Source organism: Carcharhinus amblyrhynchos, chromosome 12 (genome assembly GCF_965287045.1).
Source record: "Carcharhinus amblyrhynchos chromosome 12, sCarAmb.v2.hapA, whole genome shotgun sequence".
NCBI lineage: Eukaryota > Metazoa > Chordata > Chondrichthyes > Carcharhiniformes > Carcharhinidae > Carcharhinus > Carcharhinus amblyrhynchos.
In genome coordinates this window covers 71,855,453-71,882,704 of record NC_137335.1, presented here as the reverse complement: position 1 = coordinate 71,882,704, position 27,252 = coordinate 71,855,453, and the positions used below count along the sequence as shown (strand labels likewise).

The following is a 27,252-nucleotide window of genomic DNA, read 5'->3' as shown; positions in this document are numbered from 1 at the left end:
TATCTCCTTCTGTGGCTCAGTTTCATACATTTTAATAATGCTCCTGTAAAGAACGTTAGTGTGCTTTATTACGTTAAAGGCGCTATGTAAATATGTATTGTTATTGTTTTTGAGGCAATAATTCCTTCAGGATATTTTAGTGATCTTTGTGAGATAGAAACTGTAAATGTTAATGTTTGTTATTTGGCTTTGTTGTATTGTCATTTAATTGTAGGAAAATCTTTCTGGTTTTGCTGGAGTCAATTGTTTCCCCAGTAGAAGTAGAAACAGCTTGAAATGGCCAAGATATCCTTATGCTCAATTTGGATTGGTTACATTTAAAAAAAACATGCAAGACAGATCAACCAATGATCACAGCTCATCTTGGTGAAGATAATCTCTTACTTATTCCTTATTTGCCAATCAAAGGAAATCTGGAATGACGTAAATAAAAAAAGGCTTATAAGTGCTCTGTGGGTTCTGATTATACTCACAAGATTGCTCATTAGTCTGTGACGAGAGAGAGGGAGAGAGAGAGAGAGCAAGACAAAAGTGTGTGCTTTTTACAACAGCTAGAGATGGCTAGTAACAAGAGCTTGGTTTATTCTCTTTTTCTGGTGTTTTTTCGTTTGACAACAATCCTCTGCCAAACCCAGGGGCAAGAACAATATAAGGTACCATGGACAGAAGAAAAGGTAGGTTTTTAGACTAGAGACTGAGGTCTCATTGTGGTGCAAATGTGTAGACAGAGGTTGTGGTTTTAAATTTTAAAATGGAGAAAAGCAGAGGAGTTTTAAGCTGAGCATTCTGTCTCCCTGGGGCCTTTCATTGGAAAGTCACAAGGCATAACTTCACTAAAATAATCACCACCATGTTTTAGAAAGGAAAGGAAAGGGGGAAGATTTTGAATAAAACCCAATTATCCTGCCTTCTTTACTTCAGCAATCTGGCATTATTTATAAGATCAAAGCTAGTGTAAAAACCCTAATTTTAACTTAGGGTGTGATTGTGACTGCAGGGCTAAGGCAGACATGAAACTCTGTACATTTTAAACTCTGGCCTCATGTTACAGCAGGGATTCCCACTTGAACCAGAGGGGATCATGACTGGGTGAGCAAATGGGAGCAAGACAGTGGTGATAAGAAGCAGCAGCTATCAGGGATCAAAGTGTGCAGCACAAGGAGAGTGCTGAGGGGAGGGAGATGAAAGGCCTGGATAAGAGAGGACTAAGCTTTCTTTTAGTGGTCTGGAGGACCATTCCTGCTTTTCCTGTCTTATAAGGAAATATAAAATAATTCAAGATTCAAATTTACCTCAGCCACTGATGGCCACGATTCTGCTAGGTTTCACTGTTAGGTCTGGGATTGTGTCCTACTTACCTAGTACTGATTAGAAATGGCATTAGGGTTTTACTGATGTAATTCAATCACAACTTTTAAGTATTAATAATATTCTCATCTGTCTGCAGCAAGCTACGCAAAGCTATTAAAATTCTGATAAACTGGAGGCAGAAGCAAGCATACTCAGATCATGCTTTTTTGGGAATGTTTACAAATAATTTACATTTGGGAGATTCATAATGAATATAGGGATTGAAATAACAAAATTAGTGATGCAAATTATATTACTACGTTCCAGGGGCAATTGTGCTTTTTGCATTGGATTAGAATCAGAGTCATAGAATTCCTACGTGCAGAAGGAGGCCATTTGGCCCATCAAGTCTGCACTGACCACAATCCCACCTAGGCCCTATCCCCTTAACCCCACATATTTACCCTCTAATCCCTGGCACTAAGGGGCAATTTAGAATGGCCAATCAACCTAACGTGCATGTCTTTGGACTGGATGATTTCCAAAGATGCCACATTTCTCAGTAAGGTCCATATTTTGCTCTATTTTTAAGGTTGCATGGCTAGCATATTTTATCATTAAATCCAATTGCACTGCTATGATTTAAAAAAATGTTTCTACGTATCTGAGCCATCAGGATTGTTACATCGGTTTGTTTTGAATGTGGAGAATATTGGTCCATAATTTGCTGTATCAAGACATCACAAATAGTAACTGCCATTTGTTAGACTTGCCCTTGCATGTATCATTTTTTAAAATTTTTGTTTACATGTTTAAAAGTGGGAACTGATATCATTGTAGCTAGGGAAACAGAGCATCAGGAATCACAAAACATCTATTTATTTCTTTAACCAACCAAATTGAAGAATTGTGACATTGACAGCAAGCACAGATAAGGGAGTATACTTTTTATAATGGATAAATTCACTGTAAAATCAGGTAGAGAAATAAAATTAAGAGGAAAAAAAATTGGATTAAGAAGGAGAAAATAGATCAGAAAGGAAAAGTGAAATAAAAAGTATTGCTATAATATTCAACAATTAAAACAAAGAAAGACATTAACTGTACAAGCAGATAAACAAGGGAAGTTCAGTAACAAGTTCCTTCATGACTTCCTAAAGAAGTTGTCTCTACTGTGTGATGCTTCTGTGTAATATTCCACCCTATGTAGACACTTACTATCAGAAACAAAACAGCTTTATCACGTACCAATGTGAATCATTTATATTAAATGGATGTCAGCATCAGCAATTATATCCTGCTGGGATCATCAAGATACTATTTCTAGCAGCCATTAATGGGTTATCTCTGTCAGTTTTTGCTCTAATCAATAATAATGTTCTAACCATGGCTATGATTAAACTAATTCCCTTTATATTGTGGAGTCTCTTTGCTTGAGGCTATTGTGTAATACACTGGGGGCACTGAAATCTGGCCTGTTTACATCAATCTCACTAACTGTCCTGGCTGGAGACATTACACATCTCTTTAACCCATGCTTAACCCTCTCTCCACTCACATTGTCTGTACCTTTAAAACTTGATTACCTGTAAAGACTCACATTCCAATCATTATTTTGTAAATTGAGTTTGTGTCTTTATACGCCCTGTTTGTGAACAGAACTCACATTCACTTGATGAAGGGGCAGCGCTCCAAAAGCTAGTGGCTTATGCTACCAAATAAACCTGTTAGACTTTAACCTGGTGTTGTGAGACTTCTTACTCTGTTTACATCATGCAGTGAATTACCCTGCATCAGTTACACACAGTTTATTTCAATTGTGACTGTGAGTATTATTTCCTGGCTGAAAAATCTTCCCCTAAATCTTATGAAGCTCCTTTATGGGTCTGGAGTTTGAAAACATTTGCTGTCATTCACATATGGCCATGTGATAAAGGGGTTTTCAACTTAGCCTGCCTATATTGTTGCCAGCAATTTATATTTGTCACCAGTAGCATTACTGCCCCTGGAGTTTAACAACTTTTTTTGAAGTAATTTTCTGCTCCCTTCATTTTTTTTACATTACAGTAAAATTGGGTGTGGCAGAATTGTCAAAAGTATGAAGAAGTCATAAAATAACCAGTTCTTGTGGAGGAGATTAGACATAAGTTTTAGTTTATGATAATATAAGAATAAACCAAAATTAAATATCAAGCTTGTTACTCCCTTGCTGATACTGTACTTTATGTCATGAAATAGTACTTATAATTGTCTCAAGTCACTTTGGCAAAACAATTGCCCTCCTGACAATAATTGGGTTGATTTTCCTATAGTAATATGCAGAGTGTGGCTTTGTGTAGTATTCTGTCTTTATATTCAACTGATAATTTTTGCAGAACTTGCTATTTGGCAGTTACTTTAAGAGATATTTTTAGCAACTGCCAATGCTAGCTGCTTACACACAGATTTTTGGTGATTTTTAAAATATATTTGAAAAGTTAATACTCCTGACACTCCTGTTAAAGGCTATAAACTGGTGAGGATGCTGTACATCTTTAATTTCCTTATTCTTTCAATGTTGTTAAATCAACAGCTTCTCCATAAGCCCAAGTACCTCACTGCAACTGACACCCGGAATGTTACATCACTGACCAACATTTCTATGATGTGGTATAATGAGTTGAGACCAATGCTTCGGGAGAGATACCCAGGCTCTATCGGGAATGTTGCTGTACGCCAGGTGAGTACAGATAATCCGTTAAATTTTCATCTATCTTGGAAGCTCAGTTTTGCTTGTTTCAAATTCCCTTGACCATGGAAGGTCGAAAGGTGATCTAATTTGAGATGTTTATATTAAACTATTTCCTCTGGTGGGGCAATCAAGAATGAGGGAATGATCATAAACTTAAAGCCAGGCCATTGGAACAGAAATCAAGAAGCACTTTTCACAGAAAGAGTAGTTGAAATCTGGAGCCCACACCCTCGGAAAGAGCTGCAACAATTGGTCTTTTCAGGACTGAAATTGATATTATTTTTTGATAAGGATACCAAAGGAATGGAATTAAGGTGAGAAAATTCAGTTAATTTACAGATCAGCCATTATCTACTTGAATGGTGGAGTAGATTGAAGGACTTGAATGACCTTGTCCTAGTCCTATGTTTCCCTTGTCCCAGTAAACTCCATGCACTGGTGCTGCAATAGGCAGGATAGGATAAGGTCGTAGTTACAGATCGCTAGTGAACTTTCAGTCTGTTAGTTGGTCAATTTCTCAACGTGGTGAAATTATTTCAGTACATTTCATTCAGACAATAGGAAGGGTCAATTTGGATACGTAAATTTAAATCAGATTGCTCTATGGAGTAATGTATGTTCTAATTAGAATAATTGAGGAAAATTACTGATAATGTAATTCAAATAATAAATGTTTTTCCCTGTTGATCTCCTTGAGCAACATTTTCATACTGGGTAGCTTGGGCAAACTGGAGGTTCTTGTTCAAATTTACTCTGTTTCCTAATTGGCATGCAGTAGTAACAGAAGCAATACTTCCAGCATTATACCAGTTAGTCCAGCTGATGTGATGGAAGGGTTAGAACTGTGCCACTTCAATTTCTAAAAATGTTATCAAAATAATATTAATTAAAAATAAGTTTACTTCATGTGATATTTTAAAGCATGCCATTCTCCTTTACAAATCCCTCTATTTTGAATTCATGGAATCAAACCTAACATAAAGCAAGATGGTAGTGGTTACTGGAGGCCAATCATCTCAGTCCCAGACCGTCACTGCAGGAGTTCTTGTATAGTTTGAGGCTGAACAATCTTCAGCTCCTTCATCAATGACCTTCCTTCCATCATAAAGTCAGAATTGGGGATGTTCACTGATAAATGGGCAATGTTCAGGGCCATTCGCACCTCCTTAGGTTCTGAAGCAGTCCATGTCCATATGAAGCAAGACCTGCACAATATTCAGATTTCGGCTGATAAGTGGCAAGTTACAAATGTGCCACAAGTGCCAGGCAATGACTATTTACAACAAGAGAGAATCTAAGCATCTCCCCATGACATTCAAAATCTTTACCATCATTGAAACTCCCAGAATCAATTCCTGGAATTTACCATGATCACAACTTCACCAAACCTGCCAAAATAAACACTGACAGCAAGAGTAGATCATTGGGTGTGAATTCAATGGTGAGTCTTCTCAAAGGCTGTTCACACCTCCAAGGTACAAGTCAGGAGTTTGATGAATATCCCTTTTGCCTGGAGGAATATGGGTGTAGCATCACTAAAAAGATCTACACCATTCAGGACACAGCAACCCATTTGAACAGTACCACATCCACTACCATAAAAATTCACTCACTCCACCATTGACACACAGTGACAGCAATGAGTAACATATATAAGATGCACTGCAGCAACTCACCAAGGATTCTTTGACAGCACCTTCCAAGCCTGTGGCCTCTAACGCCTAAAGGCACAGGGCAGCAGATGCATAGGAACACCATCAGCAAGTTTCCTCCAAGCCACACACCATTCTGACTTGGAAATATTTTGCCATTCCCTCACTGTTGCTGGCTCAAAATCCTCAAAACCTCTTCTTAACAGCACCGTTGGTATACCTGCATCAAATGGACTGTAGAAGTTTTAGAACGTGGCTTGTTACCACCTTTTGAAGTGAAAAATAAATGCTAGCCAAGCCAGGTAATGTCCACATTCAGGAACAATATAAAAAATGTCACCCAGACTATGAATTGAAGTGAGAGCAAGTGATGTTTTCCTGAGTCACTGAAAATGTCACTATGAATAGCAAAGAGTAGCTGACACGGGCATGAAAAAGGGTCAAAAATCCCCTCTGCACTTCCAATTTTATTATCAGGACTTGTCTTGGGTTGGTACCTAAGTGCCAAACACAAGAATTCATGTCTAATGGAATGAACTAGTCCACTTGGTTGCCCTGGACATTTACTATCTTGCTGAGTGTTTCCATTAAGAAAGAATGTCAGTAGAAATCCTAGATTAAAGTTCCTTTTAAATTGCTACTTTTTTAGCCAATGTGAGAGTTGACCCTTGTTAAACTTATTTTTCTCCATAGCACATCATAAGTCGTTTAGCTGAACTCCAAGCCGGCTGGGTAACTGAAGAGGACACTTTCCAAGATGCAATACCCTATGGAACAGTCACATTTTCAAATATCATCAGTACACTGGATCCCTCAGCTAAACGAAGGCTGGTGCTGGCTTGTCACTATGACTCAAAATACTACAACGAGTGGTGGTATAGTAGAGTATACGTGGGTGCCACTGATTCTGCTGTACCATGTGCTATGATGTTGGAACTAGCTCGTGCACTGGACAATCTGTTACTTCACTTGAAGGTACTCCTTAATCTATGGTACATCATAGCATACGCATTGTAAATAATTAACCTGGTAAAATACTACAGAAAATTCTTGGTTACTTAACATTTTACATTGTATCAAGCCACTTATATCAAGAGATTTTTAAAATGTCAATTTAACATTAATGTATGTTGTACTTTAACATTTTAAGACAATGTTAATTTTGTCCCGTTTAAATCAAAATAATTAACCTTTTTTTCTACATTCTAACAATGTATCTGGTGGCAGATGTTCACACGAAGTATGATATATTGACATGTCAGACTTTACTTTGGTACAGCTTGGCAGAAACTTGTACTCTCCCCTTTGGTGATTTTGATGGGGTCCTTTAATTGGGAGAGTAGATGGTGGTTGGGAACTTTGCCACCTTCCCACCTCCATTCAAATAAATCTGTGGCAGAAAGACTACTTTCCTGTCCTGCTGCCAATGCCCTCTTAAGGGCCTTATCTCATCACCTTGGTAGTAATTCAGTGACATGAGGGGGACTTGCCCTTCACGTTTACTTGTGGATTCCTGGGGAATGGGGAGGAGGAAATCCAGCGGTACAGTCGCACTCAGTGTCTGATCAAGGAACCTGACGTTGGAAAGGGGGGGAGCCACTGAAAGCAATCTTCTGTCCTTCCTGGCAATCCCCCTCACTATTCCTCTCTTGCAACCTGTACCCCCACGTCTCATCAATACTCACCTTAGTGCCTCATCTATTTAAGATCTTGGTGTGTAGTTCTGGCAACTGCCACCATCTTCCCCGTGGACACAAAGAGCTTTATCAGGCAAAATCTCCTCTGCCCCCGGGGTCCTTGATCCCAGGGGAAAGCTCACTGCTGGCTTGTCAAGAGAGGGAGTGACACAACGTGTGATGGATCTTCCTCATCAGAGGCAATGTGGGGTTCTGTCAGCTCTCCAGCTGGCAACTGAGACCTCCCTTGCCTCCGTAAGGTACCACCTGTGAAGTCTGACAGATGTTGTAGAAGAGCTTGCTGTTGATACTGAGGAAGGGGGGGATTTCAAATGGATTTGCTCCTCTGTGGTACTCCCCAGATGTGCCTTGGTAGCATTTGCATTTCATCATGACCTGCAAAGACAGGATTATGAATGGGTATATTAATGCTCATATTATAAATAAAAAAACTATTTATAAAAATCATGCAAAGATGGGCGACTACCAAGTAGAATAACAAATGAATGGTTTATTATAATAGTAACTATGTACAGAGTGATATAAAGGCTACTAAACTCCATGGCCAGAATGTTACCACAGTTCACGCCATGACTTCCCCATCCCGCTGCAGTGAACGGAAATTTGGCTGGACAGCAAATTCTCCGACTTCGCTGCAGTGGGGAGCATGACGTGAACAGCCAGTAAGATTGTGCCCCGTGATTCCAGAACTGTAACTGCAAAGAAAACCTGCTGTCAGCTTCAGGATTTGTGCGCTCCAGCCTGATTGGCCAAAAGGGTCATATCACCACAGTGTCATTACCACAGTGTCATCAGTCATAAAGGTATGTGCTTAACTTTAGCTAGATATGAATCCTTTGCAGGAACTATACAGAAACAAATATTTGATAAACAAATCTAACTAAACTAAAACCGGAATATGATTAATTGATTTACTTCATGAGGGATATATTTGGACAAATCAGCAAAGATAAGGTCATTGTAGAATCTGTATAGCTCAGTGGTACCATTTGTGATTCTCAGAGATTATAGTCCCTTTTGGGTTTTTCGGAAACTAATTTTGGCTAATCTTTCAGTGCTGCACTGCTGGAGTTGCTACCTTATACCATGGCCCACTTTCTCTGCTGAAAACAATGTAGATGATCCCATTATTCTATTTGAAATTGAGTTCTCTTGCTACACCACCAATACCTCAAATAGCTTATCTGATTATTTTTCCCATTGTAAGTGTGGGATCTTGTTTTTCACAAAATTAACTTTTGCTTCACAACATACCTGCAGCAAGATCTGGACACACTTCAGACTTGGGATGATAAAGTACAATATGCAACACATCATGTAACAACTATCTCTAACAAGAGAGCATTACCATACTGAATTCCCTGCCATTGATATCAGGGGGGTTACCATTGTCCAAAAACTCAACTGGAACAACTACATTCATGCTGAGCTAACAGAACACTACAAGCTGAATATTCTGCAGTTTGTAGCTCATCTCCTGACTGAATGAAACCTTGATCCACCAGTTAGAATGATATGGAGATGCTGGCATTGGACTGGGGTAGACACAGTAAGAAGTCTCACAATACCAGGTTAAAGTCTAATAAGTCTATTTGGGATCACAAGCTGTTGGAGCAGTGCTCTGAAATAACCTGTTGGACCTATTTAACCAAATAAACCTGTTGGACTTTAACCTGGTGTGGTGAGTCTTCTTACGGTGCCCACCACCTAGAAGGCACAAGTTAGAAATGTAATGGAATACTACGCATTTCCCTGGATAGAATTCACTGTAACAACATCAAGAAGCCCAACACCAACCAGAACAAAGGAATTTGCTTGACTGGCAATCTCTGCAAATGAAAAAAATCTCTCTCCATTACTAGCATATTGTAGCTGCAGTGTGGACTATGTACATGATGTATCACAAGTCACCAAGGATCTTTAGCAGCACTTAAAAAATCTGTGATCTCCATGACCTAGAAGGGTGCTTGTGAGCACCATTATATTCAAAGTCAACTGCAGGACATCCTATCTTAGACACACATGGACTTTCCTTCATTGTCAATTATTTTTTCTCCTTTCTTAGAATGCGGCCACCACTGACAAGGTCAACATTTGTTGCCATCGCTAATTGTCCTTGGCTTGCTAGAATTTTCAGTTAAGAGTGAACCACATTGCTGTGAATCTGCAGTTACATGTAGGCCAGAAGATTTCCTTCTCTCAAGGGCATGAGTGAACCTGATGGGTTTTTACAACATCTGATGATAGATTCACAGTCGTCATTAATGATGATTAGCTCTATAATTACAGAATTTATTAATTGAATTCAAATTCCACTAGCTTCTGTTGTGAGAATATGAACCCATGTTTCTAGAGCATTTGCCTGGATCTCTGGATTATCACTGCCACATTGCTGCTGGATGCCAGCTGTGTGTGAGTACCTTCGCTGCATGGACTGCAGCTGTTCAAGGAAGTGATTACCGCCACCTCCTTAATGTGACTGGATCAAAGGAAAACACACTTGAAAATAAGTGAGCTCTGCAAGGGAGCCAAGTGAGCTGGTCTTGGAGGGAGCTCACAGCATGAAGACTTTTTAGATATTTGCATTGATATTGGACTTGCAGATGCATTATTTTACTCGCATTCGAAGACCTTGGCACTTCTGATGATAAATATAACCTCAATATTAATCATATAGTATATATGTATATCATTACCACTTACTGGAAAAAAAATGAACACAAAGTTAAAACAAAACTCTTCAAACTGACGAAATTTTGTTTAATCACTTGTGTCTAATGTACTGTCCATACACAATACATTAAGTCCTCTTCCTTTCTCATCTAACTTACACAAATTGTGAGCAAATATGTCTATTAGGAGATATTTTTACTGACCATTAAGAGAGAGAGATGAATTTGGAGAGAGATGAATTTATTGCACCCTGTAAGAACAAAGAAATGGAAATTCAGTAAAAAACAGAAAAGTCACATCCCTGTTAATGACAATAAATGTTGGCCTTTTCAGCAATATCTGCCTCCAATAGTTTTTTTTTAAAGCCTAAGTGGAACCACCCGCAGGTAAATTGGGTGGAATTATCCCAAAAAAAATTGAAGTGCTGAATTTGAGGGAAAACTGTAGTAATTCACGCTGTTTTCTTCCGTGGGAGTAATTCTGTGTTTTTTTTCTGTTTTTTTTTCCCAAGTAGAATCTCCCACACTCTGTGCACTGCAGAGGCCACCAGCGTGAATATCATGTAAAACTAGGGGTGGGGCCTATTCCTGCCCAAGAGGCTGTGCATGCACAATGGCCCTGCACTATCAGCCTCTCAATTGCTGGCAAGCCAAAAACCCCCACAGTGCTGCCCCCTCAACCTCCCCCATGGCCCAATCACAGCCCCCACAACCATTCCCCCGTCCCATCCTGGACTGTCCTGATCTCCAGCCCCTCCCCTGGCAGACACCACCCCCCAGCTTATCCCCCACCCGGGCAGACCTCCACACCACTCCCCAGCCTGCCCCAATCACTGGCCTCCCTCCTGCCCCCATTTATCCCAATGCAGAGTAGCAGACAGACCCCTGCAACCCCCACCGTCATCCCTAGACCAAACCCAAATAGATCCCGCGCCCTTGGGACTTCCCCATGTTTGGTGAGCAGTACCAAGGTGTCCCATGGGCAGTGCTGGGGGCACAGGCTGGCACTACCAGTGTGCCCATGCACATTGCCCAACCCCGTGAGGGGTTCTGATTGTCCCCTTCACTTCAGTGGGGTCAGGCTGCTAGCTACCTGAAAGGAGTGAAACACTGGCAGAATGGTAGAGGCTAGCGAGCCTGGAGAATTCCATCCCAGGCCCACTAATAGCATTTAAATGATATGTAAAATATTATTTGAATGCTAACCCCTCTCCCCACTGATTTGCAGCAGAATGGGAGAATCATCCTCATGTTTTGCGAGTTTCTTGTGAAAGAAATGAAAATGCATGAGATGAAAAGTAAAATAAACAAATAAATTTGAAACCAATCAATACCATGATAGGTGATCCAAATTAGGATTAGGCAGAATTACTTGAATTACTTCAAAGTCATTGGTATCTAATTTGTGCAGTAGATAACTACCATATAGTGTCTGGTTCTAATAATGCACACATAAAATAACATATAAGATCCCAAGGGTCAATGTAGAGAGGACGGGTGGGTTTTTCTGGCTTCCTAGTCACTCGTTTCTCAGTGACAGGAGGTGGTGCACCATTTGAGATTTTCTGGTTCCACTGCTGTAAATAGCACTTTCCATTGAGGTCACCCCACACCACTGGGAAACCGTGGGAGGGGTTGCTCCGCACGCGGGACCAGAGAATCTCATCTGCATGCCTGGCTGAGAATTCTGGCCAATGTTTCTGTTCGCAAGAGTATCTAGAACTAGGGATCACTGTTTAAAAATAAGGTTTCGCCCATCCAGGACAGAGAAAAATGTTTTTTTTCTCCCAGAGGGGACTGAGTCTTTGGAACTCCCTTCCTCAAAATCAGTGAAAGCAGGGTCTTTGAAGGTTTTCAAGGCAAGGTAGGTAGATTCTTGTTAAACAAGGAGGTGAAAGATTACGGGGTGGGGAGGTAGGCAGGAGTTTATTGTCAGATTAACCATAATCTTATTGACTGGAGGACAGGCTCAAAGGGCTGAGAGGCCTACTCTTTTTCTGAGTTCACATGTTCGTATGTAATGCCGAGGCCAGTGCAAGTGTTTCATCGTCATGCCATGTCAAAACAATTGAGGTATAAGGACTTCTCCTAGGAAACTCAGCCAATAGCGTTTACTTATTGGTTTAAATTGGAAAATCATGAAAATAGTGATTCATGTACATACACTTATTTAAAATAGCACCTATAACAGTACATCCAAAGTATTATGACTTTGAGACTAGCCCAAACTGGTGTTATTTTTCCTGACTGTAATGTATGTGTATTTTCTATGTTTCAATATTTCATTGAGTTTCAGTGTCTGAAAATGTACAGCAGAAATATCACTTATTCATATCCTCAAGAGATTCCATTTTTAGCTTGACTATATTTCCACAGGCTTATATTTAAATAATTTCTCTTTTAATTAGGATAATAGTGACAGACCAGATCTTACCCTGCAGCTAATATTCTTTGATGGAGAGGAAGCATTTCAATTTTGGTCTGATATTGACTCATTATATGGCTCTCGGCATTTGGCACAGAAGATGGAGAGGGAGCCACATCCACCTGGTTCCACTGATACCAATCAGCTTCATGGAATTGTAAGTGCAGACAACCTAAAGGACAGAAAAAAAGTACAAGTAATGTTATCATTTTAACAATCGTCAAGGTGTACACCAATAAAAATTGAATAATAGGGCAGCTTTTTTCAATTGTAGATTAAAGTAGTGTTTAATACATTTTTTTCTGTGCGGTAATGGCAATGTGAAACCTTATTTGCTATTGTAAAAAAAGGCTGACTGGGATTTTCCAGTCCACGGATGATTTTCCAACTTGACGGGGACAACTTAACTGCCTGGGGTGACAGGCTGATGGAGTGGGGGTGGGGGAGGTGCAGTGTACCTGGGTGTATGAACAGCTATAGGCAGCCCTATACTAGAAATATTCACCATTTTCCCACACAAAGCTGACATGACTGCAGGAACAATTTTGTATTTACACTTATGAAAAGGTTGGTGAGAGGGCACCTCCATTATGAAGTACCCTGTCAATTATTTACCTTCTCCCACAACCTTCTGCTCCTCTCAATGTGGAAAGGCCTTGAATTGCTCCTTCAGCTTTGAAAGACCATCTGCCACCCTTTATTGAGTAGGGAACTTGTCTCCATGTCAATTAAAGAGTGCCCAAAGAGTGGCTGTTTCTTTTCACGTGAGAGTTTGGGACCCAAACAGTCCTGACTCTTGTTTCCCACTCCCAAATGCAAATGCAACCATATATGGAATGTTGACAGCAAATAAAAGGGAAAAGTATATGAACAAGTGTGTACAAAATGACAAAAATATTTTATATAATTATATGTTTCCTGATAGGCAAGAAACTTAGACTGTTGAAGACATGACTTCACCCATTGTGGGAGATGGAATTAACCTATTGATTTGCTAATGCACTGATTTGACAAATTGTGTATTTCCTCATAGGACCTATTTGTGTTATTGGATTTGATTGGTGCTCCAGATCCAAGATTTCCAAGTTATTTTCCAAATACAGCTCGATGGCATAAAAGACTACAGCTAATAGGTAATAAAAATGAACAGAAATATTAGTTATGTAGATTGTTACATATTTAGTGGCTATTATATGTTGCAAGTTTGTTTCCTGCCTTTACATTTTTCTCTTCTAAATTCCCTTCTCTAATTGTCAATCCCCCGACCAATTCTGTCACTGCTTTAGCTCACCTGCTGCTGAATCTCTCATCCAGGTCTTTGTTACTCTAAACTTGATTAACTCCTGTGCTCTACCATCCATAAACCTGAAGTCATCCGAAACTCTGCTGCCTGTTTCCCTAGGCCATACTAAGTCCCGTTCACACACCCATACCTGTATTCACTGGCCTTCTTTGGCTTCCATTTAAGAGATGCCTCAATTTTAAAATTTTTCAAATCCATCAGTGGTTTCTCCCTTGCTCATCTCTGGACCATCTTTACAATCTCCAAAATATCTGCACTCCTCTACTTCTGGCTTTTTAACCATTACCAATTTTAATCACTCCTGCCATTGGTAGCCATGCTTTCAGTCACAAAGGTGCTATGGTCTGAAGTTCTCTACCCAAGCTCCTTCAAATTCTACTTTTCTTTCTCCTTTTTGAAACACTGCTTTAAAATCAATCTTTTTAACAAAGCTTTTGGCCATCAACCTAACATATCCTTATGTAGCCCAGTGTCAAATGTTGTTTGATAATGTTCTTGCGAAGCACCTTGGAATGAAGGCAATACATATTTGCAAGTTGTTGCTGTTGAATCTGCTTCCACAACCCTCTCAGGTAGCCCATTCCAGTACAGAACAACTTGGGTATGGAAAACAAATAAGTCTCACCTTTTTTCCAATTATCTTAAAGGAATTACTTTATCCTCAGGATTTTGTCAAGAATTTTCCAGTGCACAAATGGCTGGCCATTGAATTTTTCAGTAAGAAGTCTCACAACACCAGATTAGAGTCCAACCAGTTTATTTGATAGTAATCCACACATTGTGGCCACACACCTGATGAAGGGACACCGTTTCCAAAAGCTTGTGGGATTACTCTCAAATAAACTAGTTGGACTCTAATCTGGTGTTGTGAGACTTCTTACTGTGTTTACCCCAGTCCAACGCCGGCATCTCTACATCATTGAATTTCAAACAGGGCTTTGCATGCCACCTCATACAGAATCAATGAAAGTACCAAGAAAACAGCACATATATATCTGTGCTGTCATTACTGCTTTATTCTGCTTCAATCTACTACCAACAATTACTAAAAATACATTAAGCTATCTAAAAAATGCAACCAAAGTAACTTTCTTAATAAAAACAGAAAATGTTGCAAAAACTCAGAAGGTCAGGCAGCATAGAATGATCGAATCATAGAATCCCTACAATGCAGAAGGAGGCCATTCAGCCCATCGAGCCTGCACCGACAACAATTCACCTATTCCCGTAAACCCACACATTTACCCTGCTAATCTCTCTAACCCTCGCATTCTGGGACATTAAGGGAGAATTTAGCATGGCCAATGTACCTAACCCACACATATTGGCCTGTGGAAGGAAACCGTAATACCCGGAGGAAACCCACGCTGACATGCTGAAGTACAAATTCTACATAGACGATCTGTGAAGAGAAACAGTGTTCACTTTTCAGGTTGATAATCTTTCACTAGAACTTTTTTAATATTGTCCAACAGAACGTCGCCTGCATCGCCTGGGTTTACTGAATAACCATTTCAATGAAGTAAAATATTTCTGGACCAAAATGCAAGCCGGACATATAGAGGATGATCATAAACCATTTTTGCAAAGAGGTATGTTGTATCATGTTGCAGTGACAATTTTTCTTCTTGTGTTATTGTAACAAAATCATAGTCCTACTTGTACTGAGCATTGCTTCCTTGATTTTATACTCTACATTTTTTCCATTTAGAGTAGCAGAGTTGAAATAACTGGTTAACTCACTCTAAGAACCAGCACAAGCATGGGTCAAATGCTGTAAGGTCTTAAAATACTTTCCAATTGCTTCATAATTGGCATAGAAATATTATTTTTCTAATATCTACATTGTACATGTAGGTGCATTTATTGCAATCCATTTCTACGGAGTGTGTTTTAATCCTTTTCTTTCCTGTCCTTTATTTAAAATTATTTATAACAGGAAAATGTAAAACCAAAGCCACCAACATAATTTGCAACAAATTTGTTGATTTATTGGGATGGTATTTGTGTTTTGTTTTAAAGAAATTGTTAACTGATTTTAAGTGAGGATAAAATGGTGAAATAAACAGTTTATTCAGAGGCTGCTAACTAGAAACTAAAATAGCAATGGAGTGTTTCACATAGTTTTTAAAAAAATCTTTCCTGGGATGGAATATGGGTATCGCTAGCAAGACCAGCATTTGTTCCTCATCTCTAAGTGCCCTTGAATGGAATAGCTTGTTAGGCCAGTTCAAAGGTCAGCTAAGAGTCAACTACATTGATGTGGGTCTGCAATCACATGTAGACCAAGCTAAGTAAGGACAACAGATTTTATTCTCTAAAGGACATTTGTGAAACAAATAGGTTTTTATGACAATTGATGGTAGTTTCACGGTCATCATTCCTGAAAATTGCTTCCAATTCCACATTCTTTCTATTAATGACTTGAATTTTAATTCCACTTGCTGATGTGTGGTGGGATTTGACCCATGACCTCAGAGCATGAGTCTGGGTCTCTGAATTATTAGTCCAATGACCAGTATAGCTGGCCATCGGATACGTTACCAACTCCCATGGCCTCTTAGATTGTAGTACAGGGTTGCTGTAGTACCCAGCAGTGGTTTGCAGCATTTAAAATACCTGAGCTCATTATCTTCATGATCTGATTACTTCTTAAATGTCACTCTTTGACATTGCTCGAGAGAAGATAATCATTTCCATGGAATGGCACAAGACATTTGATTTTCTACCTGTGATTGTGAGGTCATGTTAGCATGTGAGGGAAGCCTCTTAAGAATTTTATATTCTTGATCAAGTAACTAGACTCTTAGAGCCTTACTATTATTTTGACAGCAATTTCTGGCTCACTGTGTGCATTGAAAGAAAAGAACTAACTCCACATCAAGTAATTTTCCACTGTTTTATGTTTCATAGGTGTTCCCATTCTGCACCTCATACCTACCCCATTCCCTCAAGTGTGGCACAGCATGGAGGATAATGAGAACAATCTGGATCCAATTACAATTGATAACCTTAATAAAATATTGCAGTTGTTTGTCTTGGAGTATCTCAGATTATAGTGTAGTCATGGTGTATACAAAATGAATGACCAAATAAAGTCCTTCAAGCCAAGCAGATTTCAATAAATAGCAGTTCCTACTACCTTAATGCAATTGGGAAACCATTGCTTAAAGTAGACAAACTTATCGATCATGTTAATGACTGCTTGTATTTAATGTGCTGACTGAATTAATATTGATAGTTGCTAACCCATAAAAGCTCATGGTATTCATTCTTTATTAACAATGCGTAATGGTATTCGTTTTCTTGGCAGTTTTGTTTAATAGACATTGAAACTCTTTTTGGTAATGTGCAATTTAACTGCATTCAAAATATATCTTTCAATTGTAATTTTTACATTTGTCTATTGTGTTGGTCGCATTAAATGGTACAGTGTACTACACATTTTGTGTGGATGTAAATTTGTTTTTGACATGACAGCATCACCAGTGAAGTATTTTGTGCTTGCAATTATACATCTGAACTCACACTGATTGTGTAGTGCATTCATATATGTATGGAAAGAAAGATGAGCAAAATATCCAGTTAGTTATTTCCAAACAATATAAAATTAAGCACACATGTACAAAGCTTTTCCTCTGATTTTACTCATCAACACTCTTATTTAAAGCTGTTACCAACAGTACAGTTGAAGAAAGGGGTTTGTTTCCAAGTTAAGAAGTTCAATTTTCTGATTCTGTTTTAAAATCTATCTGTAAAAAAGGATTTGCCTTGACTGCATAGTATGATATTTATGGTGAAAACACTCCTACCTATCTTTAATAAATTGCAATAAAAAGTACAGAAAATAGGAAAGGACTCCAGTTCCTAATTCTGTTGGGCTTAATATTATTTCATGTGGCCATCCCTTTCTCTAAGCTGAATGCTGTTAACATTGCTAGCGCCGTATCATAAGGGATACTCACTGATGAGCCAAAACTCCACACTGACAGTAAAAATAATATTCTACCAGAAATCAAATCTATGGCTGGCATAATTCAAGTGAATAAAATTGTAATTTTTATATCCTGGACACATCTAAGATGTGACAGATTTGTTTTTTTTCTGTTACTTCTTTTGAGCCCAGCTGTGTCTGGATCACAACCTTTGTGCAATTTCTATGTCTTTTACCATGTCCTCTTCTCCAATCTTGCCATTTACAGGTTGGATGCCCATGTAGTTTGCTCTGTTAACACAGAAAAGTATTAATTTAGGGTATTTTCTATTCTTACTCACTTATTATCATATTTTCAGATCATGATTTGCTGTGAATACATAAACAGAAATGCAATTTCTTTCCATGTATCCTGTGACCTGATTTGTAACTTTATACTTTAAGATTTTGTTTGCCCTTATTCCTTAATTATTTTCATAGCTATCCATAGCAATCTTTTCTCTCTGTAAACCTCCTTGCCTAATGGAGATTTACACATATAATCTACTTTTTAACCTCTGCCAAACCCTTCTCGCAGCAATGTCCAATCCGAATTCCTTTGCTCACACCATACCATCTCCCCTCAAAGTCTACTTATAAAAATGTTTCTCTTGTACTCTATTTTGAACAGGAACAATCAAACAGCAGTCCTCATGCTGTTTTGAGCTGATGGGGATTAATAAATTGTGTACATTCTAGGTACTCTTAAAGTATATGAGTTTCATCAAATATAGTATGTTCAAGGGTTTTAATTTTAACTGTATTTTTCTTCTGAATTCACCAGCTTGGTAACAACATTTTTAATATGGGCAAATGGGTTATGTCTCATAGTGGCACATCAGAGACTTCTACTTTATACACATGTGAACAAAGTCTTGCTCAAGCTTAACAGGACAAAAAAGAAAATCATTCTAAAATATCTAGCTTTTAAATAAATTTACATTCAATAGTGCCATAAAAATGGTCTATTTGTTTGCACAAACATAAACGAACACTTATGTCTTTATTTTCTGAGCGTGTTTTATTTGTAAGCTTAAAGATAGCAATTCACATTTCTTTTTATGCTTCATTATTAAATGACATGAAGATGCCGGTGTTGGACTGGGGTGGGCACAGTAAGAAGTCTCACAACGCCACGTTAAAATCCAACAGGTTTACTTAGCAGCACAAGCTTTCGGAGCGCTGCTCCATTCACCTGGGAAGTAACGACTGCAAGGTTTAACAAGTATTTAATTGGGGCATAATCGTCTGTTAAACAACTTCAGAAAAAGTTGTTAAACAACATCAGAAAAAGGTGGATGTGGGTGTAAAATTGAAAAAACATGCTTTGCATTTGTCATTAATTTATTAAAATTACTAAATTACTCTAATTTATTCAATTTACTAAGATTACGAAACAAACGATATATATAAAGAATAAATTGAAATTGCATAGTATGGTATGAGTAACAATACGTTGTGTAATTTTTTCTCTGCTTATTTTAATGAAGGAATTTTGATTTGATTTGATTTATTATTGTCGCATGTATTAACATACAGTGAAAAGTACACTATACAGACAAAACATACTGTTCATAGAGAAGAAAATGAGAGAGTGTAGAACGTAGTGTTGCAGAATTAAAAATAAGAAAAACCTTGTGCATGAGTCGCAAAAACCCAGCTTGCAGGTGCAGCAGGTGGTCAGGAAGGCTAATGGGATGCTGGCCTTCATAGCGAGGGGGATTGAATATAAAAGTAGGGAGGTCTTGCTGCGGCTGTATAGGGCATTGGTGAGGCCGCAGCTTGAGTACTGTGTGCAGTTTTGGGCGCCGTACTTACGCAAGGATATTTTGGCCTTGGAGGGAGTGCAGAGGAGGTTTACTAGGCTGATGCCGGAGTTGAGGGGGTTGAGCTATGAGGAGAGGCTGAATAAACTAGGCTTGTACTCGTTAGAGTTTAGAAGAATGAGGGGAGATCTCATTGAGACGTATAAGATGATGAATGGGATGGATAGGATAGAGGTGGAGAGACTCTTCCCGCTCAGAAAGGACAGTAGGACTAGGGGGCACAGCCTCAAGATAAAGGGGGGGCAGTTTAGAACGGAGTTGAGGAAGAACTTCTTCACTCAAAGGGTGGTGAATCTCTGGAATTCTCTGCCCGTTGAAGTGGTGGAGGCTACCTCGCTAAATATTTTTAAGACGCGGGTTGATGGGTTTTTGATGAGAGAGGGGATTAAAGGTTATGGGGAGAGGGTGGGAATGTGGAACTGAGCCACGACAGATCAGCCATGATCTTATTGAATGGCGGGGCAGGCTCGAGGGGCTGGATGGCCTACTCCTGCTCCTATTTCTTATGTTCTTATGAAACGTTCGAAGAATAAACATTCTTAATGGTGCACAATGCAATTTTAATCACAGTCAGTATCTCTTAAGCTTGCAAATCTTTTATTCTACTTCCAGGGCCTTAACCACACACTGGATAGCATCACTTTCTGTATTACATTTTTTGGTATGCTGACTCACGGTTTACATTAGCATATGTGTACATTTCACAAAAGAGTCTGTATTTTTATCGACTTAAGATTCTTGCTTTCTCTAAAAGTCAGTAAAAGCATGATTGTAGCAAAAATGTTGTGCTTTCATGGAATTTATTTTTCAGTTTGGCCACTTTGTGCAAATTGGAATCGTTTTTTGGTTAAACTCTACTGCTGCCTATACTGTTTCTAACTTCAGAATCAGCAAAGCTGTCATTGGATGTCCATGGTAGAAAAATGTTCATTTATCCTATATTGAGAACCCTTTCCTTTAACACACATCCACAAAATTACACACAGAAGAAAGACTACCATAAGGATGCACAATCTGTAGCTAATTTAAGGAATTTAAGGGTGATGTCAAAGAGAGCTTTAAAAGGACATAGATAAGTGGATGGGGTGGGCAGATAGATGGCAGATGAAGTTCAATGCAGAGAAACATTAGATGATTCATTAGGTAGGAGGAACATGGAAAGGTAATATAAGACAAGGGGTACAACTCTACAAAGGATGTGCAGGAGTGAGGGACTTGGATGTATATATGGTCATTAAAGGTAGCAGGATAGGTAGCGAGAGGAGTTAATAAAACATTGTGTTTCTTTTTAACTTTACTAATAGGGGCTGAGAGGACAAGAATGAAGAGATCATGCTGAACTTGTATAGGATAATAGTTAAACCTCAGCTGGTGTATTGTGTACAGTTCTGGGTGCCACATTTTAGAAAGAGAGTGCAGAAGAGTTTTACAAAAATGGTTCCAGGGATGATAAACATCAATTATAAAGATGGATTAGAGAGTTTAGGACTTATCCTTGGAGAAGATAAGGTTAAGAGAAGATTTAATAGAGATCCTCAAAATAATGAAGGGCAGGACAGAGTAAGTAGGGAGAAACTGCCTTGGGGATAGAGGATAAATTGGGGGAATGGGATTGATAGGATTGCGCTACTGAGAGCAGACATAGTCTTAATAGGTCAAATAATTTCCTTCTTTACTGTTACAATTTATCCAAATAAATGTTTTGAAGCTTGGGGAACTGTTATTCTTTCCTGTTACTACCTTCAATGTGTCATCTTTAAGCATCTACAATAGTGGTATGCAGCTTGTTTCATACGGTGAGCCTGATCCTGGTTCATGACAAGAACGACATTCAGCTGAATGAACTTGCTCATACTGGGGTGGAAAATATTATGCATTCCTCCTGTTTCTGGGACAAATGGGTGCAATGCTTTTTTTTAAACTAGTTCATGGGATGTTAGTGTAACAAGGCTAGCATTTTTTGCTCATCCCTAATTGCCTTTTGAGATTGTGATGTTGGACTGCCTTCCTGAACTACTCCAGTCCATGTGCTGTAGGTACACCCATAGTGTAATGGGGGAAAATGATCCAGGGTTTTAATCCAGCAACAATAAAGGAACATCAACATATTTCCACATCTGAATGGTGTGTGAGTTGGATCTAATTTTTGGGCACCAATTCTTGCATCTAATCTGCATTAATGAAAGTTCTCACTGCTTTGAAGCATCTTTAGTAACTCCCTGAACTCAGCATTGAATAAATATTCTATGAAGCTTAATAAAGTATGGGTTGATGAATGAATAGAACTTAGTTTGACGCAAGACAGAAGCAATTGAGCTTTGGAGAAGGTGGACTTACGGAGAGCGGCGTCTAAGGGCCTGATTTTGCCATTTTCATTCTAAGTGCAGAATCTGGGCGTAATGCAGATCTGACCTAGAAATTTACTCTCAGACATCTCCATTCCCATTCTCGCTTAGCACAGCCGAAGAAATCAGAGGTCTGAACTATGCATGCATAGTTGGAAAAATTTTGAAAAAGTGCTCCCGTGTCAGGTCGTTCCCTAGCTGGAGAAAGCAGAGAAAAGGGCCCAGGAGTGAAAAGCAGAAGTGATGGCCCCCACACACATCACTGTCCCCCTTTTCCACCCCCTCCACTATCCACACACATCAATGTCCCACTTTCCACACCTCCATTACCCACACACATCACTGTCTCCCTTATCCAACCCCCACTACACATACACATCACTGTCCCCCTTATCCACCATCCCCACCACCCAGACCAATTGCCATCTCTGCCCCCACCGCGCCCCCCCCCCCCACCACTGATTGCTCGCAGAGTGGCAGCGGACCCCCTACCTCCCCCCCACCAGAGATCCGTCTGCCTACACCCCCCACCAGTGAGCAATTGGGCCTCCCCCCCCCACCAACAACGATCTAGCCTCACTCCCCCCCCACCCCCAGAGAATGGTCTGGCCTCATTCACCACCCCCCACCCCCCCAGATAACGATCTGGTCTCATCCCTACCACTCCCCCCCACCCCCCCAGAGATTGACCTGGCTTCACTCATAACCCCCCCGCCCACAGACAATGATCTAGCTTCACTTCCCCCTCCACCCTGAAAATGATCTGGCCTCACTACCCCCCTGTCCTCCAGAGGAACATCCGACCCACCTCCTCCTCCCTCCCCACCAGACAACGATTGGCCCTCTCCACCACCCTCCACCCCGCCAGAGATACATCTGACCTGCCTCCTCCTCCTTCCTCCCCAACCAGAAACGGTCTGACCTCAGTCCCCTCCCCTCCCCCAACCAGAGAATGATCTGACCTGCCTCCCTCCTCCCCCCACCACTGATATGAGTCAGAGAGACGTTGGAAGCTCTGAATGTGTTCTTCAGAAGCTGGAGTGCCTGATTCAAACTTTTATTTAGCAGGTCCATTATGGCATGGTTCCGGATTGGCAAATGCGGTGGTAAATGTGGAAATGCTGATAGAGTTGGGCGGGCAGTTCATTAATTCAATTTAAATGCATGCAAATGCATTTAAATCATCATGTGCCCGCTTTGGGCGCAAAGCAGATCGCTGCCATTCCCAGGTTTCGGTAAAGTGGTAATCTGCACGGATGCGGGCGCGGATTGCGTTAATGGCCTCATACCTGACTTTACCACGTTTTCGTGCCCAATTGTAAAATTGGGCCCTAAGTCAGGAGAATGAGAGGTCAATAAAGAGGGCAAGATAGTCATTTAGCTTAAAAATAACAAAGGGCTCTGAATATTTCTGTCCACTCAGCAACTACTACCTGAGGCTGAACCAGGCTATTAGCAATTTCGGCATCCTATTTCATCCTGAATTCAGCTTCCAACCCAATATCCACTCTATCACTAAGATCGCATCATTTCACCTCAATAGCATCACCCATCTCTTTCCTGTTCCAGTTTATCTGCTGCTACTACCCTCATTCACTCTGTAGTTGCTTTCAGAATTGACTATTCAAATGCTCTCTGAGCTGGCAGCCTATTTTCCACCCTCCATGTGCCCATTCATGTGAAACCCTTCTCTCTGTATCTGAGACCACATCAAGTTCCCCTTGCACATCATCTCTGTGCTCACTGACCTATCTTGGTTCACCTCCTTCCATGTCTTTCTTTTTATATCCTCAATTTGTGCCTTAATATTGGAATTTATATTTGTTGCCATATCACCTCCCACTCCATTTTAAACTATTTCTGGACTGACCAAGATCTCTGTTCATCCACCCAAAATTGCCAAGACCGTTTAGGAGCGTCAAGAAGCCCTAGCATGAACTGGAGTCAATGGGCATCAGGGAGCAAAATCTCTGCTGGTTGGAGTATACCTGGTACATGGGAAGATGGTTGTGGTTGTGGAGGGTTAGTCATCTCAGCTCCAGGACAACTCTGCAGGAGTCCCTCAGGGTAGTATCCTTTATCAATGACCTTCCCTCCATCATAAGGTCAGAAGTGGGAATGTTTGCCAATGGTTGCACAATGTCCAGCATCATTTGCCACTCCTCAGATACTGAAACAGTCCATGTTCAAATCCAACAAAATCTCAACAATATCCAGGCTTGACCTGACAAGTGGTAAGTAACATTCATGCCATACAAATGGGAGACAATGACCATCACCAATAAGAGACACTCTAATCACCGCCCCTTGACACTCAATGGTGTTGCCATCACCGAATCCCCCACTGTCAGCATCCTTGGTGTTACCATTGACTAGCAACTCAACTGGACTCACCACATAAACTCAATGGCTCCAAGAGCAGGTCAGAGGCTAGGAATACTGCAGCGAGTAACCCACCTTCTGACTTCCCAAAGTCTATCCACCATCTACGAAGCATGTCAGAAGTGTGATGGAATACTTGCCACTTGCCTGGATGGATGCAGCTCCAATAACACTCAAGAAGCTTGACATCATCCAGGACAAAGTAGCCCACTTGATAGGCACCACATCTACAAACATCCTCTCCCTCTACCATCTAGGTTCAGTAGCAGCAATGTGTACCATTTACAAGATGCACTGCAGCAATCCACCAAAGATCCTTTGACAGCACCTTCCAGTTCCATCTAGAAGGATAAAAGCAGCAGATACATAGAAACACCACCGCCTGCAAGTTCCCCTCCAAGCCACTCACCATTCTGACTTGGAAATATATCGCTGTTTCTCCATTGTCGCTGGGTCAAAATCCTGGAACTCCCTCCCGAATGGCATTGTGAGTCAAACCACAGCACGTGGACTGCAGTGATTCAAGATGGCGGCTTATCACCATCTTCTCAAGGGCAACAAGGGATGGGCAATGAATGCTGGCCAGCCAACGACGTCCATGCTCCACGAATGAATAAAAAAAACCCCAGGCTGCAGCTGTGGTGCAGTCCAAACAATTACTCACATTGTCCAGGAGTGTCCACTAACTAAGCTTGAAAGCAGGATTAAAAAACTGACAAGGTTAATGCTTGGTTCTATGACTATATACATTCTGCTGATGTAGTCTCTTCTAAACAATTCAAATTCTTTGAGGTCAGTATCCTTTTGATTTAAATTATCCCACCACCTTGCCTCTGTGATGCAGATAATGTTCAATAGTTCACCAGCTGATATAGGTTGGATACAGGCCAGATTTGCACTTTGTATTTTCAAAATTTTACAATGTTTTTCAGGATCTTTTCAAGATGTTCAAATAGTATAATTTTTAGCTGCTTGAAACACATATATAGGTGAAAATATATGTAATGTTTAAAGAAACAACAGTCTGTAATTGCCATTGATAATCCGATTTGCAGATTTAATGTTAAAAATGTTCCAACTTAAAAAGGCCAGTCATATCAAATGAAGCATATTTTGTTTCCATCCTCATCAACATCTTTTTCGGCTTGGGGTCAGTCAACCTGTGCACAATGTGGCATCACATTCTCCATGTATCCAACCTTTGTCTCAATTCCTCTGGAAGCCTCTCTGATCTCTTCAAATTTGTTTCTTCCCTTGGCATAAATTCTACTTACGCTCGTGATCCCCAATCTTTTCATCTTAAGCAGCTTTGCTAATGTGCTTTATGATTATATTTCATGGATCCAGTTAATCTCTACCAACAATCTCCACCAGTTAGGACTCTTACCAAGCATTCTTACGCTTCACTTCTCTCTCATGAACCTAGGGTTGACACAAGCCTCACACTCACATCTCACTGCTTACACATATTGCCAGGTACTCAGCCATGACAGCTACATCATCCACACAGATTGCACAATACTTGGGGATACATTTTGCAGGAGTACGGCAAAACAGGAATCAACCGGACGGAGAGAAGCATAACTGCATATACTAGACCCCTTGAAGGAAATAGCATTGGCCAATATTGGAAAGGCCATTACTGATGCTGTGACAAATGATGGTTTTTAACTCATTGAAGATGACTATTATCCTCATTTCTAATCCTGTTTACGTCTCACTTCCCTCAACACTCCATCTTTCCATAATGTAAACATACACCTCTTACTTTTACCCCCTTCACAAACACATTACCTTTATGCCTTTTTCCTTTTAGATAACTAAGAGATGCAACCTGGCTAGGCAGTGGAGGGACAGCAAGAAGACGGTGAGAATGATCACACAGCACAGTAATTGACTTCACACTCACAATAACAAGCTCAAATAATGACTCCCTGCATGTGCTGGAAGATAGATTAGAGGCAGGATCCTTATGCAGTGAGACACGGGGCATGTATACGCTGCTGCAAGACAAGAGGCAAGGGGACCACGGATGCCAGTTTGCTGAAGGGTGATTGCATAGGACTTGGATGAAGATTTTAACAGCCTAAAGAGGAATGCTGATTGGTACGCACAACAAAAATCTTGAATTTTATAAAACTTCCAAAAAAGCTAATGTTCAAAGCCAAGAAGCATGCCAGGGTCCAGGACCAGACCAGATTGCAGAATTTGGGAGATTAGCTTTTCCATGAAAGAAGCATTCAGAACAAAATTAATGTCTTAACAGTGCAAATAAAGACAAAAGGGTATGATTTGGTGGCGATTACTAAGGTGTGGTTACAAGGAGACCAGATCTGGAAATTTAATATGCAAGTGTACTCAGTATTTTGGAAAGATAGACAGGAAAGAAAAAGAGGTGGTGTAGCTTTACTAGTGAAGGAAGCAATCAGTGCTTATTGAGAAATGATATCAGCACTGGAGATCAAGATGTGGGTTCAGTCTGGGCAGGGCTAAGAAATAGCAAAGAAAAGAAGTCCCTGATGGGAGTAACCTATAGGTCCCTAGTCAAGGATTGTATAAACTAGGAAATACTGGGGGCTTGTAAGAGAGATATGGCAATAATTGTGGGTGATTTTAACATGCACATAGACTGGATTAATCAAAGTGGCAAGGATAGCCTCGAGAGAAAGTTCATTAAATGCATTAGAGATTTTTTCTTGGAGCAATATTTTGTGGAACCAATCAAAGAACAAAGAACAAGGAACAAAGGAAAAAGAACAACACAACACGGGAACCAGGCCCTTCAGCCCAATGAGCCTACGCCGCCATTTTAACATTGTGAGTTCCCCCTTCCGCCCATGACTCTTGTCTACGCTTATGGCACTCCACACTGGAAACCAGACTGAGGGGAGATTAATTTAGAGAGAATTTGTTACACCAATCAGCCTAAGAGCACATCTTTGGGGTGTGGGAGGAA

At 40.2% G+C, this 27,252-nt stretch overlaps 1 protein-coding gene across 1 annotated transcript; it reads left to right on the top strand.

Moving 5' to 3' along the window:
• The first annotated feature begins 454 nt into the window (after positions 1-454).
• On the top strand, positions 455-17,212 carry LOC145350628 (glutaminyl-peptide cyclotransferase-like). Its single transcript, XM_080199834.1, has 7 exons — positions 455-674; positions 3,863-4,009; positions 6,367-6,648; positions 12,451-12,624; positions 13,501-13,600; positions 15,246-15,362; positions 16,684-17,212. The coding sequence occupies exons 1-7, from the start codon at positions 558-560 to the stop codon at positions 16,827-16,829; spliced, it is 1,083 nt and encodes a 360-aa protein (XP_080055960.1). The 5' UTR covers positions 455-557; the 3' UTR covers positions 16,830-17,212.
• Positions 17,213-27,252: the final 10,040 nt, after the last annotated feature.